This window comes from Lucilia sericata, unplaced genomic scaffold, assembly GCF_015586225.1.
Source record: "Lucilia sericata isolate MDLA Ls3-8-SP2 unplaced genomic scaffold, ASM1558622v1 Contig000343F_arrow, whole genome shotgun sequence".
Classification (NCBI taxonomy): Eukaryota; Metazoa; Arthropoda; class Insecta; order Diptera; family Calliphoridae; genus Lucilia; species Lucilia sericata.
Window position 1 is genome coordinate 180,376 of NW_023994363.1, and position 19,364 is coordinate 199,739.

Genomic DNA, 19,364 nt, shown 5'->3' on the forward strand with positions numbered 1-19,364 from the left:
ATTGGAAATATGTGAAATAAGGGAGCAGTCCCACCAAATTGAAATGTTTTCCTTCTTTTACTTATATAAACCTATGTGCCAAGTTTTATTATAATACATATCTTCAAAATTGCACCTTGCACTAATACAAACATATTTAAAATTGATTCGCGGAAAGACGGACAGACATTAAAATAATAGAAATTAATTTGTTTAACACAAAATAAACACACAAATACGACTATATTAATAAAAAAATAATATTATCTTCCCCTGAATTAAGAGCCCCAACCCCATTTACCCCAATGTGCTATCAATTGGCGATATTATTTATGTGTAATCGGAACCACATAATTCTGGGGGAAATTGCATGAGTTTGCTTTTGTGCAAAATAAAAAAAAAATACAACAAAAACGTCCATTTTAAAAAAATAGGGGAAAATTACGTGCCAAATATTGAAAACAATCTTGTTCTAAAATTAAAAAATAATTTTTTTGATAGATATCCCACTCGCATCCCATTATGGGACTATAAAGCCCTTAAAGGAAATTGTATAAGCTTTCTTTTAGGCAAAAAAGGGCCCATTAAAAAAATATTTTTTTTTTTTTGGAAACAATGAAGAAATACCTATCTGAACTCCTTTGGACAATTTTTGCTAGGACCAAGAGGTGAAAAGTTACACACATTTGAATAAAACACTCTATTATGACCGTAATCTCCAACGTTGACCGCCTCTAAGTCCGGTCGTTATTGACCGATACAGCTGAAAATTTGTGTCTGGCCTACTATCCAATAGTACTAACCTTGGTGCAAATTTCATCCAGACATCGATTTTAAAAGTTGGGTCACTTGACACGAAGTTGTCACTTGACACGAAGCTGTTCAAAACTTTGGCGCCGATGCGCATGCTCTTACCATCAAAATAATTGAATAATATTTTACAGTCTTCCATTTTTAAATATCGGAATACCCGGATAAGAGACATTCATGCCATGATATTCATTATATTTAAAATAAATTAACAAATATCTTATTTAATTTTTATATTTTAATTAAATTCTTTAATTCTCCTAATTTTTAGGGGCAAAATATAGACACACCAAAGAAGTCGATTTTGAAAATGCTTATAATTGCTTTGTACGATCTCAGGAATTTTATATTAAATTTGACAGCATTTTCAATGTGATATGCTGAGAAAATTAATTATTAAAAACACAGTTTAAGTAAACGCAAATAATCTTTAATGTTGAATAAAACCACAAAACTTTTAAATTTTGACAAAAAAATGTCACAACCTGATATTATATGCGAAACACAAGGAGCGGCTATAGCGGTAACAAATGAGGCGAACGATCATTTAACGGATCATCTCCATAACAATAACTTTTCTAATTTGGTAACGACAACTTACACTCAATATGGTATACTAGTCAGAAATGATCAATTTGATGATGTAGCATCGGCGCCGTTATCAATAATACAACCTGATATACATGATATTGCTGAAGCACTTGAGCGTCACAAACATTTAACAAAGGAGTATGATGATATTCAGGAACATTTAACAAGGGTGGATAATGACGGTATTGATGAAGACGGTAACGAATTGCACCACAATGAGGAAATGAGTCTCAAAACAGCTAATTGTCAAAGCTTAGTTATGCATTCTATAGATGATGGTAAGTTGATTTATTGCATATTTCTAATTTAGAAATAATGATACATACATTTATATTAAAATCATCAAAGAAATTTTAAATATTTATTTGATTACATTATTCCCAACAGCACCTAGGAACAGACTGTAGAATTTTATTTAATTAATACTTCTGAAAATACTTTTAAATATTGGGTTTGCGTTTTATTATTTACAGTATGCTGCTTGATATCATTATTCTAAATTTATTAAATAATTTTTCCATTTAATCACCTAATGATTATTTGGAATTAAATATTATTGAAACGTATTTTTTTTTATTTTTCTTTATTTTCTTTGTGTATAATAAACAAACAATTGATTCCGTACGTAATGTGCTGTCAGTATCGCTCTTTGCTTAAGCAAATAAATTTTGACGAAACTTGACGAAACTCTCTTAAGTACATTATAGTTTGTCACATACATTTTATATGTGTTCGCACAGTTGCTTAAGCTGACTTCAGTTTGTTTAAGCATATTATAGTTAGGCCTTTAGCTTTTGAGCCGAAAGAAGTCGGCGGCGGCGCGGCTTGCAAAATATTACCGGCGGCCAGCCGCCGCTGATTTCAGCCGTCTCGGCTTGTATCTCTGATCGGCAGAGCGTAAAATTTTCTTGCCTCACTAACACCACTTCAGTTTTTATACCCTACACCACTTTAGTGGGGAGGGTATATTGGGGATGTGCTGATGTTTGTAACGCACAATAATATTGGTCCTATACCCACCTTAAAGTATACCAATCAGCTTAGAATCATTTTTTGAGTCGATTTAGCTATGTCCGTCCGTCCATGTAAACCTTGTAATCAAACTACAGGTCGCAATTTTGAAGATAATTCAATGAAATTTGGTACATGATATTTTATTGTCACAGGGACGAAGCCTATTGAAAATGGTTAAGATCGGTCCATTATTTCACCTAGCCCCCATACAACTGAACCTCCGAATAGGGCTTGAAACCTTGTAATCAAACTAGGGGTCGCAATTTTGAAGATCATTCAATGAAATTTGGCACATGATCTTCTATGGTACCGACTACGAAGCCTATTGAAAATGGTTAACATCGGCCCATTATTTCACCTAGCCCCCATACAACTGAACCCGGCGAATTAGGCCCTTAAGTTCATAATTATGTTTAATATACTCGTATCCCGACAAAAAGCTGCAAAACCAAGTTCTCTACTAGCCTTGATGACCCTCAAAAATTTTATAGTTATAGGGTCTCATTTGACCAAAGCCCCTATACAAAGCTACCTTCAAAATTTGACTTAAAAGTCCACAATTTTATTCAACAATAAATGGCTTAAGTATATCTGAGGCAAGGTGCAATTCAACTTAAATGCTTTATTATGAAAACTAAATCACATTTTAATTTTGTAACAGGTGTAGCGTATTATATGGTCGGCCTGGCCCGACTATAATTTCTTACTTGTTGTTTTTGCATTTTTTGCACTGAAAGAAAAGTTTGCAACATTTTCTAGTCTTGTATAGTGTACTACTTTACAGTGTACTATATATGAAATGACAGAAAAGCGTTACATTTGAAAAAAGCGTTATGTTAGAAAAAACTAAAGCATAAACTATTATTTTTGTTCATTGCCATCGGAATTTATTTGCAATTTAAGACGGACCTTAATATATACTCCGTGCAGTTAAAACTAAATAAATAATGGCAGATTTTAAGAAATTAAACAAATAATGGATTGTTATGTGTATAAAAATATTCTCCATGATGTTTTGCATTCATATGGAGTGCTCTAAATGTCAATTAAATGAAAATATTAAATTAAAATATTATTCTTACGAAGGTCAATGGTATAAAAACATGTTCAATTGATTTGAACACATACAGTGAATCAACTATGTTTTTTGCCTACATTTTTTTAATAGAATTTTGTTTTTTGTTGATAAATAAAATTCGAAAAAACTGGTAAAAAGTAAATTTATGTTTTCCAATTAAAAATAGAGATTGTGTAAAATGGGAAAACCAAGAAAAAAATATTAAAATACAAATTTTGGTGCATTTGTTTATTTTTCATCAGAATTTGCAGGTCAATAAAGTATTTTGAATTTTTAGAATTCGAGTAAATTTCTTTAGGTTTTTCAAATTATTTTTGAATTACTTTTTGGAATGTATTGTTTTATTGTTAAAAGGACGCGTGTTAAGTATTTTTTAATTGCAATTTGCAAAAATCATATGTGAAACTGTGAAGTTATTTGCCTTAAAAATGATTAAAGGAAAATAATGAGGCAATTTCAATATAAAACAAGTAAGAGTGTTATATATATAAATAAATAAATGCTCCCTAACATCATGATCACTCATCAAATTAACTGATCGTTTTTCATAAAATTTTTTAGACCGATTTTGGTTCATATAATCATGTTTACATCGAATAGCATCGCTGTTATCGCATTTTACCGAAATTTCCGCATGAAACTCGGTAGGTAGATTTAAGTTTCTATAAACGTTTCTGATGTCAACTTTCATAAATGTTCACGTATTTTTAAGCCAGAAATGATCGTTAAAGTAATTTTCTGAAGGAGACCTTATATTGGGGGTAGGGTCAATTATGGACCTATCCGCACCAAATTTGTTAGAGAGATCTTAACTCGTATAAAACTTATGTGTATCGAATTTAATCGCTTTACTTGTATTTTTAAGCCAATAATGAACTTTAATGTCACTTTCCGAAGGGGAGCTTATATGGGGATCAATCATACGCCGATTCCCATAAAAGTCAGTAGAGAGGTTTTGGCTCATAAAAAATCTACTTATGTCGAATTTCATCTGAATATTCATATTTCTAAGCCAGTAATCAGCGTTAGAGTAATTTTCTGAAGGAACCTTTATGGGGGTAGGGTCAATTATGGACCGATCCACATAAAATTCGGTGGAGAGATTTTGGTTTATGTCAAATTTCATCGCTGTACTCGTATTTTTAAGCCAGCAATGATCGTTAAACTAATTTTCTGAAGGGGACCTTGTAGGGAGGGGGGAAGGTTCATTTATGGACCGATCCACATAGAATTTGGTAGAGAGGTTTTGGCTTGAAAGTAACTTACTTATGTCAAATTTCATCGCTATACTCGTATTTTTAAGCTAGTAATGAGCGTTAAAGTCATTTTCTGCTGGGGATCTTATATGGGGAGTATGGTCAATCCGATCCACATAAAATGTGGTAGAGAGTTTTTGATAGTAAAACACTTACTTATGTCAAATTTTATCGCTATACTCGTATTTTGAATCCAGTAATGAGTGTTAAAGTAGTTTTCTGAAGGGACCTTTATGGGGGTAGGGACAATTATGGACCGATCCACATAAAATTTTGTGGAAAGGTTTTGGCTCCTAAGATACTTACTTATGTCAAATTGCATCGCTATAGTCGTATTTTTAAGCGGGTAATGAGCGTTAAAGTAATTTTATGGAGGGGACCTTCTATGGGAGGTATCCTCATAAAATTTGGCAGGTAGTTTTTGAATCATATAAAACTTATTTACATACACTTCGTTACACTTTTAAAACATATATGCCCTTTAAGGCAGTTTTTCGGGGGTCCACTTGTATGGGAGCTATCCGAAAACTTGGAGCAATATAGCCCATTTAGTCCATATAGCCCAAACAAACCTTACCTATAGAGAATATTTCTGGAAAATTTCAACCCTCTAGCTCATTCCGTTCGGACTCTATCGTGTTTTCAACAGACGGACAGACGGACGGACATGGGTAGATCGTCTTAGAATTTAATAAGGACCCAGAATATATACTTTTGTGGGTCTATGATGAATAATTCGATGCGTTACAAACGGAATGACAAAATCAATATACCCCCATCTCTTTTGATGGTGGGTATAAAAATTAGCTTAGATTTCCAGAACAAGTGTAAATCAATGAAATATAATTATGAGATGTTTAATCAATATCATTAAGAAATATAAAATAGAGTAATTTATGAAATGATCCAATGAATTATTAGAGAAAACGCACTGAGTGCTCTTTCAAAATCTTTAATTGCCAAAGAGAGGCGACTTGTATCCAAGAAAAACCATTGGATTCCTGATTTATCTTCTCCAAAATCCATATACGAACTAGGAGGAACACTATGTTTAAATTTAGACCTCTAAACAGACCTTAGGTTGCTTGGAACCAATGTAAAGTGAACTGTCGTGTAGTACAGGAAAAATACTTAATTTAGATATTTTAAAATAGAGATGGTTATCATCACCTAAGGTCAACAAAAGCAATATTTTTCAGCTAATACATATACTTATATATATTTAGAACCCAAATCAAGAATAACAATCCAGATCCAAATACGCCTACTGTATCTTATTCATAAAATAAAGCATTAAAAATATGAGGTTGAAAATCAAGATTTTAGCATGTAATAGTTCTATAGTGGTATATGGTGACGTTCCCATACTTAGAGTGGCTAGGATGGTACTTCGTGTTCGATTTATTGAATAATAATCAATATTCTACAATTCTAAATAAAATTTACACAGTACACCCCAAATAGATGGAGTTTCCGTAATGTAGTTTTTGTTTATCAATACAAAATGACCAAAAACCCGGATTATTTTTATTATAATATATAGATTTATACCCCACTAAACATTTTTTCTAGGTCAAAATCCATTGATTATCTAATATGTCATGTACCCAATTCAAAATAACTTATTATTTTCGAAATTAAATCAAAGAAACGATAGATTTCATGTTAAGTCAAATATTGATAAATTCTTATAGGTGTACTAGCTGTACCCAGTGTGCTTTGCTACCCTAAAAGCAATATAAATAAAAAAACACTTACACATGGGAGGTGACACGCAAATTATTGCAAGTTCCTCAATTTTTCGGAACGCTAATAAGGATTTTAATGTGAGCTATGAAAAATGAGAATAATATTGTATTGTATTTAATTAATCAATCACCCCATTGAAAGTCCGCCCATTTTTTTCTAAATGTTCACATGAATGTCAAAGTTCTTCATGAAAAATTTGAAGATTCTAGCCTCTATAGTATCACAGATATACAATTTTTTCTATTTAATTCAGAAGGGGGTTCCAAGCCACCCTCTGATGAAAGTCCGTTTTTTTCCCCAAAATGTTCAGATGAATATGAAAGTCCTTAGTGTAAAATTTTAAGAATCTAGTTCTATTAGTTTCCAAGATTTTTTGTATTTAATTCATATGGGAGGTGCCGCTCCCCCATTGGTAGTCTGCCAATTTATTACCCAAAATGTTTACAGGTATGTTAAAGTTCTTTTTGTATTATTTAATATGGGAGGTGCCACGCCCCCTGCTGCTAGTGCGCCCACTTTTTATCCTAAATAATCATATTGAAACTTAAGTGGCTCCGACAAAACTTGAGGACTCTAACTGTTATATTTTCTGAGATATACTGATTTAATATTTTCTTAATATGGAAGGTGCCACGCCCACTATAGCCATTCCGTCCATTTTGTCCAAAAATATTCTTATGGATGTCAAAGTTGTCCGTGCAAAATTTGAGGACTCTAATTGCACCAGTTTCCAAGAAATACGACTTTTAATAGTTATTTAATAAGTAGCGGTGGCACCGCGCCCGCTTGAAATTTCAAAATAATAAGTAGCCTATTTTTCCTTCCAGGCATACAGGAACACACTGTGAAAATTTTAACAAAATCGGTTTAGCCGTTTAGGCGGCTATAGACTTCAAACAAACATAAATACATACAAACAAACACACATTAATTTTTATATACATATATAGATGCAGCAATATTTAAAAAATGTACAAATCTAAAAAGCAAAGCAAATCTAAAAAGCAAAATACTTTATTGACCTAAAAAATTAACAATACGTTCAAATTTTATCAAAAATCTCGTTAATTAATATCACGATTTTACTTTTTAAAATATAAGATATTCTTTAAAAAATACAACAATCAAATTGCTTTATTTTGCTAAAAATAATTGTTCAGATAAAGTTTTTTAGTCTTTTATATAGTTTTGTAGTCTTTTATATCGTTTTGTCTTTAAAAAAAAGTCTATTATTTATGGTTTGAGATTTAGTATACCCTTAACTTTAGTACAAAAGTGACTCAATTCAAAATTTAATTTTTGCGTTTTTTATATTCTTAAATTTTGTTATAAATGGCGAATGTGACCGATTTTTTTCAAGGAATATAATTTTTTCAAATTTTTATAAATTTTTTGTCACATTTGATAAAAAATATCATCAATTTCACCGACTTTTTTGCCTATTTTTATAATAACGCCATTTCAGGGTTTTGTTTGTTTTTGGTGTGTCATATTCTGATATGGTTGCCCAAATAATCTCTAATATACTCAATTGGATTGAGATTTTAAGGTTCAGAGGGTTTTTGAGATGGCTTGGAGCTTTCTTAACCTGTCATTTGTTTCCAAAACAGTGAAGAGCCCCTAGAGTCATAGTATAATTACAACTTCCAATGGCAAATAAAATAAAGTTCTGAGGTAATATAGGAAAATTTTTATGAAAATTCTCTTTTGACTTCATTATAATGTCTAGAAAATTAAGATTTTCACCAATAGAAGTTGCCAAGCATCAAATAACGATGCAGTTACCAACAACTTTAAACGTGGATATTGGATATTTTAGGGCATTAGACTTTATAATGCGGTCAATGACCGCATGAGTTTTCAGCTGTTTTGGAAGCTGTTTCTAGTCAGCTCAATAGCTCTAACAACCATCACATCTTAATTCTACCATTAATATAAAAGTGTAATTAAGAAAATAGGGCAAAATTTAATATGCCAAAACTACCACGGCTCATTCTAAAACTTATATTGATAAAAAGATTCGGTTGTTAAAAAAATCGACTCTTAGAAGATGTCTTGGTCTTACACCATCAATACCGGTTCATATAATTTATGCTCTGGAATTGAACTTCCTCCGGATTTGAGGTCCATATAAACATTTGACGGCTAAAAAGTTGAATTTTCATATTCAATCCTGTCCTTTTTAGATTAATTGCAACGTATAGTGAACTAAACAACAGTTATTCATTTGTCTTCTCTAAATTTGGTCATATTTTTAACAGGCTGGGGAAATGTGTTAGATCGAGTATATATGTGAAGGTTACTTTTAAGGTTGATAATCTATTTGGTGGTAAGCACAATGCTCCTAGGGAAAGTACTAGGGCGTACTGTAGTCATGTTCTTGGGGAGTAAAAAAAGAATGGCTTTAAGATTATGGCCACTGATGGCTCTCTTTCCGAATCGGCAGCAGGATGTGTTATTTTTTTGGAACACATTGATCGTTTTTTCTTGTTTAAGTGTGATATGCGATTGTCGTCTCTGACTGCTGAACTGATTGCTGTTCGTGAGACCTAAGTAGTTGCGGCATTGCTATTTTGTGGGGTTCCTCTTCGGGTGGATTACTCGGTAAAGTGGACATTGAGACAGATTCGTAATGAACTGCAGGATGAGGGGAATCTCTCTTATGCACAGTGTCAGATTTTGCCATTTTAGGGGGACTAAACTCTGTATTTCAAAAACTATTAATGGTAAAGCCACGAATTTTTGAACTTGGTATTATCATGAAAAGACGCATCTTTTTAGAAAAATTGGGCGAAATCGGACAACTGACACGCCCACCTCCCATGTAACAGTAAGAATAAATATGCTAAGATTGCCCCAAGGAAAGATTGAAAGTTATGGCCAGGAGATTTTTTAGGGCAAACCCATTAGGATAAACCCATATTTAAAAATACTCGGGCCTTACTACACTGAAAAAAAATTTATAGCTGGTCAAAAAATATATTTTTATTTTTTATTAATTTAATATTTGTTACAGAATAATATAATAGTAGGTAAGTACATAAACATTTAATTTACATTATTTATTCCAAATCAGAGCCATCAGAGTCGTCATTATAAATATCCTGCTCTTTAAGTAATGCCAAAACTTCAGGAGTTAAAGCGTGTTTTTTAGTTTTCGGATTTTTGCGCAAACTGCATATTATCGGATCAGATGATATCAAAAGTCTATGCAATAAATCAGTATTAGAGTCAACTCTAGATGTTTTTCTCGTAAAATTTAGTCGATATCTTCTGTTGTCTTTATTCCTAGCTTCCTGTGCTTCTTCCGATAACTGGCCTATTGGAAGAATACTGCTATCTATAATTTCTTTTGCATGGAAGAGGACTTTGTGTACTGTCACTGGCATGAAGTACCAAGAATATTTCTCTAAATATATATTTCTTGTAATTTCTGCGAACTTTTCAAAAGCTGTGGAATTTATTGGATATCCTGATGCTAAACATTCTAGGATAATGTGAAAACGTTTTATCAGTTCCATGTCAATATTAATTATCTCTGCTGTTTTCTCGGCGTTTCTAAAAAATCTTCTTGCCGTGTTTCCATCGTTAGAATTTCCGGATTTTTGTTTTGGCATATCGACTAGTAATCCCATTTCGATTTTAAATCTTTTTTGGATATGTTTCGTTCCAACAATTTTGTTTTTTTTTCATCTCCTCTAACTTGCCATTTTTGAATGTCTGTTCTGTATGCAATGTGTAAGAGACATTCCATAAAACGGATCCAGGCATGGAGAGGAGAAATTCCTAAACGCAGCATATGCTGATCCACTGATCTATTTAAAATTGCCACTGGGTTATTCATAGCTAATGGTGTTGCTCCACATATATAGCATGCTTGTGACGATGAATAATTAGAAAGTGCACTGCACACTTTTCCATCAATCATACGCAAAATTAATTCGGAAGTAACAGTAACAGCAATAGTGCCTATTGTTATCGTGGTTGGTACAAGTGACGAAATTTGTTCCTCAATTAACTTTACTTCATTTAAAATAAGTTCTTTAGTTTCTTTAGCAAATATAAATTTTATTGGACGACAATACCGCGTTGAGGATGGTGCCAAGTTTTTCCAAATAGTATGTTTAACTCCATCCTTTGTATTTACATACATTTCAATTGGGACCATGGAAATACTAAACAAATTTTCGTCCGAAATATCTTCTTGGGCGAATTTTTGCTTGTATTGATTATGTTCAGCTCCATCACAGCCCCATTTAATAATGATAATTACATCATGGAAATTATTCGGTATCGATAGAAAAACTTCTTCGTAAGCGGAACATAATCTTTCAACTGTATGATCAATTAAAGATTGAAGATTAATAGCCGCATACGACTCAGTGACAACTATACCATTCGGATAACATAAACGCTTCGATTTCGATACTAAATCGTAAGATGGATATATCTTGGGATGTACAGCTTTTGTATGTTGTCTTACTAATCGATATTTATGCGTCGATAAATCGGTATCAATTATCATTGCTAAGGCCTGGTCAGGAGAAAGAGTTGTTAGCCTTTCATTAGACATTCTAGCCATTTTTATTGAGACACCTCTTTTTGGGGATGCATTTGCAAGCTCAGTTACAATTGCAGCTGAAGATCGCTTACCAGATGAATGTAGTTGTACAGCCGCTGCCATTAACGACTCATTCGGAGTGGTCCCTTTCACAATCTCCTTTGCTTTTCTTGTTTTTGTTTTTCGACAACAGTCAACGAAATTTTTTGTTGGTCTACCACCTCTGGACTTTGAAATAGGAGGTTGACTCAAGTATACTGAGAAATCAATTTTATATGCGAGCCACTCACTGTTAATTTTTAAAAACTTTGATTTTAATCTTTGAGACTTCCTCCACTTTTCCAGTATATCATGGCAAATTTTACTAACAAAAATTTTTAATTTTTTAAGATCAATAGTTTGATTGGATTCATTACTAATATTTCCTAAAATAAAATCAAAGACCCGCTCATATTTATTATTTGGCGCAGCGGAACACCAAACATCGAAAATTTGTTGATTCGACATTTGCGAGTTCATGATGAACTTTTGAAAAAATGTGTATGGGGTATGCAAAAAGATGCAAAAAATATTTTGTAATCCCAATAGGTTATATATCAATTTATCATATAGTGCCAACAGAACCTTGGAATCAAATGGTATTCTATATTTTTGATTCCATTAAATATTTGTTAATTTCAAAACTTACTTACAATAAAATGACTTACTTTAAACGGCACAGAAAAATGTGTCCTCACTTATTTTTCAAAAAGCTTTATTACTATTAATAAATAGATTAATACCTTTAAAAAGCAAAAAAAATGGAAAAATATCCATAAACAAAAAAGTTATAATGATTCAAAGTTATTGAATACTCGGCAGATAAAAATAAGATTTTTATTTTTTGTAATATACACGACATTCAGAATACCGTTACCTTGTTTTGGTTTACATTCCTTCACTTTCTTAAGCATTTATTTATTATTTGGACAGTTGTCTGTCGTACTGCATTTAAACTTAATCAAAAAAACACACAAAAAAAATGAGTTTAGTCCCCCTAAATTTGCAAAATCTGAAACTGTGTTATGCAGAGATATCTCAGAGCAAGGGTAATTTTTACTTTTCCTTAAACCAGGCAATTCCCTTGAAGCCATGGTATAGAGGATTTTCATTGGATCCTGGTGAAGTTAAAATAATTAATCGTCTTCTAACTGGTCATGCGTATGACAAGAAATTTTTTAATCTTATAAGGGTAAATGACTCCAGCTTATGCGACACATGTAATATTGTTAAGTCTGCTAGTCATCTCATTTTCCATTGTGCAAAATTTTATGATATTTGTAGGAAACATAAAGTTTTTGACAAGTATACAAGTCTTATTGACTTGCTCAGAAACTATGATAAGAAAGATCTTCATGAATTAATTAAATTTAAGAGTGTAACTTACTTTAATCGACCAATTTAAAAGATAGAAGCGTGATCCCCAATCTCTAAAGAGATGAAAGTACAAGAAAATGAGAGCCTATTAATCAAATTCACCCTCAGTTATACAAGATAATAGGAATGAATACCCAACATAGAAAACAAAGTCACCAAAAAAGTGAATATATGAAACCAAGTTCAACATTCAAACATTGTAATCAGAAGAGGGTACCACAACACTTTCAAAATACGACAAGAATTCAAGAGAAAAGATATCTGCAAGAAAAATAAAACTATTCCATTCACCAAATCAATGTCTGCACACTAGAGATGCCAAACGGGACTGGCTTTTACAAATCCCGGGATTCGTTATTTTAAAAATTGCAATCCCGGGATCCTGGGATATTTCGGGATTACATAAATTTAATTATTTTATACATGAAAATCTTAAATCTTCATGTTTGTGAAGAAAATTGTTTAATCTTGTGGAAATTAATCAACAGAAGATAAATTTAAATTAAAGCAATCCAATTAATTCCAATTCTTAAATAAAAACTTTTAGAATATCATGATTTCAGAAATTTGGTAACCAAGTTTCTACTTCCTAAATAAAAACAAGTGGGAAAGTATAATCATACATTGCTGACTATATGATACCCTACACTATGAATATATTTTAAAAATTATTTATTTTTCATAAAAAAGTTGTTGAATTTTACCTTAATTCCGATGTATATAAGCAATTTATTGATGAAAAACTAAATTTCTAAAAGAGGCTTTATATGGGAGCTAGGGTCAAAAATAGACCGATCCTCAAAAAATTGGGAAGAGGGATGTAATTTTATATAAAGGTTAGTTATACTGAATATCATCGCGATACTAATGGTTATAGTAAATTTTTGGACGTTTAAGATATTTTTTAAAGAGGGGTTCGTATGGGGCTAGGGTCAAACGACGGCCGACTCAGAAAGTGATTCTGAGTCGGCCGGACTCAGAAAGTGATTCTGAGTTTTTAAGGGGACCCTATTTTAGGTCCCCTTAAAAAAATTATTATAATGCTTATAACTTGCTTTAAAATGATAGTAAATCAACTACATAAACAAGTTTTAAAGGAACATAATTCTAATTGTCAAATTTTTTTGGGATCGGTCCATACCATAAGTAAATTTAGAGGAAATCAATTCATAAAAAATATGATAAAACAAGTATTACCATTACTACGATTTATATATAATAAAACAGTTTAGAATAAATCCAATAAATGATTAAATTGTGGTAGCAAAAGTATCGATTTTTATAGTACTAGCTATACCCAGTGTGCTTTGCTACCCTAAAAACTGCACTTTACGATTTTCTTGCAGTTTCTGAGTAATGTGCTTCGTGCAAGATTTAAAGATTCCAGCTCCAATAGTTTTCCAAATAAACGATTTTTTGTATTTAATTCATATCGGAGGTGCCACGCACCCTATTGCTAAGTATTCATGTTGATTCTAAAGTGGCTCCGAAAAATTGGAGGACTCTAGCTGTTATATTTTCTCAGATATACTAATTTAAGGTTTTCTTTATATGGGATGGACCACGCCCACTATAGATAGCCCGCCCATTTTGCGGTCCAGCCGTTTACCAATCTATAAAGTTCAAACAAACAAACATACATACAAACACACATTAATTTTTATATGTATAGATAGGTCCACTTTCCGAAATTCACTTGATATTTAAGACACATGATTTGATAGTGGGTATAAAAGATTCGGCACAGCCGAATATAACACTCTTACCTGTTCACCATAATGTTGTTTTGTAACATACAAATACTGATTTTCAATAACTCTAAAACAATCATCTCGTGAGAAAACAGAAAAACACAAAGTAAATACTGAAACTCCTGCAAAAATTACAAACAGAAGATTGACTATCGACGGCAATGATCAAATGGAGACTTAAAAATCACACTACTTTCCTTTATTTATTTATTTCTATTTTGTATTTAATTTATGGCATAATTCAAAATCATACAATGGAACATAAAAGGATTTTTTAATAACTATATCGACTTCCAATTAATCTTAAAATATGAAAATTCCCAATTTATTTCATTGCAAGAAACACACTGTCCTTATAATTTTATTCCTACTCCTAAAAACATTAAAATCTTACTTTGAAAATGACATTGCCAACACCTCAGCCAAAGGTGGAATAGGCTTATTCATTAAAGAATATATCCCTCATTTACGTATTTATAATTCATCAAAACTGCTCAATATTGCTATCGAAATCACCCTGAATATAACATTTACGATAATATCTTTATACATTCCACCCACAGAACCATTTTCGTTACACGATTTTAACGAACTTTTTAAAAATATTCAAACTCCCATTATTCTGGTTGGGGACGTCAACAGCTGGGATGTACTATGGGGATCCCAAACTAATAATACGCGAGGATTAACTATATACAAACAACATACCTATGTATTATTTACGATGGTAATCCCACTCACCTTTCAACACATAACGCCTTAACGCACATCGACATAGTTGGCTGCTCACCCTCTTTATTAACTTCCGTATACTGTCAAACTTTAGATGATTTACATCACAGCAACCATTTCCCGATAAAAACAACATTAACTACTGGTACTAATAACTTTATAAATACGCCAATCAGAAAATTCAATTTAAAAAAGCCGAATTGGAATCTTTATGGCCAAGAAGTTGAAAATATATTAAGTAACATAAACTTTTCACATGAGGTTAACAAAGACAATGCTTTAATTACTAAAGCGATTAGAACTGCTGCTTTCATATACCACAAACAACACCAACTCAAAAAAGAATCGTTTACTGGTGGAATGAAACTCTCACAAAACTTCGCAACGACAAAATGAAGTAATTGCAAACTTTCAAAAAGCATCCTCTCTGTAATAATTTAGTTTTATATAAAAAAGTCAATGCAAAATTTAGATTTGAATGTAAAAAATCAAAAGCCGAAAGTTTTCAAAAAATTACCGAGACCATATGAAGAGATTCCTCAATTTCTCTTCTTTGGAAAAAAGTTAACATATTTTCAAGTCGTAATAAAGCAAAACCTATAACCGCAATAGAAACTAACAATGGAATTATTACGGAGCCAATTTCCATTGCAAACTACTTTGCTGACAGGTGGTCAACCAACTCTCTTGACTGCAATTTTTCAACAAATTCTTCTTTATCAATTACAAATATTCATGCCGACAACACCAAATCCAAACAAATTGAAAGTCAGTTGATGTAATGTGAATTATTATTGGCTTTAAAAAAAGTAAATAGTACATCACCAGGTCAAGATCGGACCTTTACATACTCTTCAAAAATAACGACACTTCTAAAATAAATAATACATTTGAAAAATTAATTCTAGATATTGAGAACTGGTCTAAAGTGTCTGGGGCAAAAATATCCTTGGAAAAATCATCAATTTTACATGTATGCAGAAAGCACAATTGTACTCCAACAAATCTTAATATCAACAACAGTACAATACCCAACGTTACTGAACAAAAAATACTAGAAGTAATATTTGAGAAAAACTATAGCTGGAAAAAACACATCTTAGTGCTCAAAAAATCTCCCGTCACTAGAGCAAACTTCATTAGATATTTATCTACTAGATGCTATGTATGCATACATAGATACTATTAAATACCTCCTTACTACTCTTATTTTGAGTAAAATCGAATATACCCTCTTTTTGTGCAGCAGTGCAGCAAAAACTAATATAAATCAAATTAAAACTCTATATCACCAAACACTAAGAGCCAGTACGTATGCATATAGAACGACATATATGCATATAGAACAGATCTTCCCTCACTTGAACAAAAGATCTCTGAGTGTATGAACCGACTTTTACCCAAACTCCTTTCATTCACAATTCAATTATAGATTCTGACGTTGCAAAAGTTTTGTCTTCTAATAAAAATCAAAGAATACAATCTGCTTTATACAAATGTTTTAACCACAATATAATTAACTTTAAACATAAAATTTTTAATTACATCAACAAGAACCCCATATGGTCTTTCGACCCTATCACCTGTGACATCAGCCTCTCAACCTATAAGAAAGATACTACCTCTAGTGATATGTACAAACAATTATTCTACCAAACCATTTATAAAAATCCAGAATGGCAACAACTCTACACCGATGCATCAAAGAACAGCAGCAATGTAGCATATGCAGTGGTGAATCAAAATGGTAACATCATAAAATCAAAAATATTAGCCGAATTCTCTTCAATTTTTACAGCCGAAGCAGCAGACATTTTACAAGCTATAATAATTGCGACTAAAAACACTGTTATTTACACCGACAGCTTTTCCGTTATATCAACAATAATAAACCTAACAAATAACAGTTGGGCATCGGTTACCAAACGTATGGGACACACGATCACTACACATCAACATCTACTGAATATCAGTCAAACACCTTCTCTCTACTTGTCCATATCAAAGTAGTCTTCAATCTAAATATCTATCAAACAATGGTCTCAATCTTCTTAAAGAAACATCAAACGATAACATCAACGCCATTTTTAACTACATTTTAAAAATAAATAAAACAAGTTAGAGTGCTATATTTGTCAGAGCCTAATCTTAAATACCCTCTACCAGCTACTTTTATATTAATAATTTTTTAAATTGATCAATTATTTGTAGAAATATGCAAGTTTTTTCATGTCTTAAATACAAAAACCACAAGATTTAAACAGCTCAAATCTGTTACAATTGCAAGATTTATTGAACATTACAAACGCCATTTTCTTTTATATTTTTATAGCGCCCTAAGATATTGTTTAGCGATATTTAATAATTTGCATGTATGCATGTGTGTAAAAGATTTAAGGAAATTCAAATGATAATGCAGTTAAAGTGATTTTCGGGGCAGAATTTAGTATGGGAGATATGACCAATTACACTGTGTGACACTCAAAAACACTCATTACGCCATATAATGCTTTTTATAGACCTAGATGAGTAGATCATTTTACCATTTTTAGAATCTTCAATATACCCTAAAAACCGGAAGATATTGGAAAAAACGCTTTTTTTTTGACTAGACAGACCAAAAAAATTATATCTCAAAATTTTCTTAACCGATTTAATATTTTTCAACTGTTTTGAAAAGAGTTTCCTTTGTACTTTTCAAAAAGTACACGCACTTTTATATTTTGTAAGCAAATGTGTATATTTAGATCTAAATACAAATTTTTATACATATTTTTCATTTTTTTTACAATTCAAGATCATTTTAGACCCACACTTCATTTGAAAATGGTACTGTAATCTACTATACTAGACCTACCAACTTCACTAGGTCTCGCGATTAGTGTATTGATTTTTTGTAATTTTGTCACACCGATCGTAAAAAATTCTTTAAGTAAAACTTCTGTACATAAAAGCTATATTTCAGTAAATTTTTGTATCTATATCGTAATTTAGTAATAACTAATGTGTGTCTAAGTGATTTTCGGAAAGGAACCTCGTATGGGACCGATCGCACCCATATTATGAACCGATCGTGAAAAAATCTTGGAATATAATATTTGTGCCAAATTTTGTATCAATAGTAATAAGTAATGTGCGTTTAAGAGATTTTCGTAAGAGGACCTTGTATGGGATCTATGACCAATTACGGTCCGATTGTAAAACACGTTTGAGTGCTATATTCGGCTATGCCGAATCTTAAATAACCTCCACCAGCACGCTACATTTTATTTAAACCCATATAACTATCTAGTTTTTAGATAACTCGACATAAGTTTTGTTTCCGTAGTAAGGGTACTATCACTTAATAATTTCTTTATGCATATATGGAACTCATTTTGTCTAGGTCAAAAAAAAAAATTATTTTAAGTGGTTTCGGATATGGACGTTGGCCTTATATGGGAGCTACGACCTATAACGGATCAATTGCAAAACATTTTAGCAGAATGAATTATCTACACATAGAATATTCTCATGTCGAATTCTATCCGAATATAATCATTTAATAATGAATTGTGTGGTATTAAGTGATTTTTCAGAAGTGAACCTTATATGTGAGCTATGACTATTTATGGATCTACTGGTTTATATATACACAAAACATATTCAAGTTGTATTTTATCCCGATAACTTTTTTTGTCAATGAAATTGTGCATTTAATTTATTCCCGGAAATGATCCTTATATGGAAGTTGTGACCAATTATGGACCGATCTGGGAAAAAATTCGCATAAATATTTATCTATGTATACAAAACATATTCACGTCGTTTTTTACCACAATAGTTTTATGAGTTAATAAAATATGTACGTTTAAGTGCTTTTCGGAAGTTAACCTTATATGGGAGCTATGACCAATTACGAGCCTATCCGGAAAAAAAATCGTGGAGTGATTGATACACAAAACATTTTCTTGACGAATTTTATCTCGATAACTTTATTTATCAATGAAATAGGCTCGTTTAAGTGATTTTCGAAAGTGGAAAAAAATTGGTACTGTGATTTATACATACACAAAACATATACATGTCGAATTTTATCTCAATAGCTTTATTTATCAGTGAAATTTGCGCGTTTGAGTGATTTTCGGAAATGGGCCTTATATGGGAGCTATGACCAATTATGGACCGATAGAAATCTACGTTTATATGAATCTACGTAGTATGATTTCTGTTCATGTTTTATTTATATATGCAAAATTTTAAGTTGCTATCGACATATTTGAGGAAGTTATTAACGATAAATCCATTTCCGGAAATATGTACCTTTGTATGGGGGCTATGGGAAATTTGGATCGATTGTTTTGATTTTCAACATAAATAATCCCTGGGTAAAAAAAACTGACGTGTGACAAAATTCATCGAATTATATTTTGTAGTTTCTGAGAAAA

At 31.7% G+C, this 19,364-nt stretch overlaps 1 protein-coding gene across 3 annotated transcripts in view; it reads left to right on the plus strand.

Moving 5' to 3' along the window:
• LOC119603824 (transcription factor Sp3) overlaps positions 1 to 19,364 on the plus strand; it is a 208,521-nt gene that overhangs the window by 61,043 nt on the left and 128,114 nt on the right. For all 3 annotated transcript variants that reach the window (XM_037956021.1, XM_037956024.1, XM_037956022.1), the window contains exon 2: positions 1,061 to 1,658. In XM_037956021.1, the coding sequence (XP_037811949.1) occupies positions 1,223 to 1,658 (436 nt within the window). In that variant the 5' untranslated portion in view covers positions 1,061 to 1,222. The remainder of the gene's footprint in view (positions 1 to 1,060; positions 1,659 to 19,364) is intronic.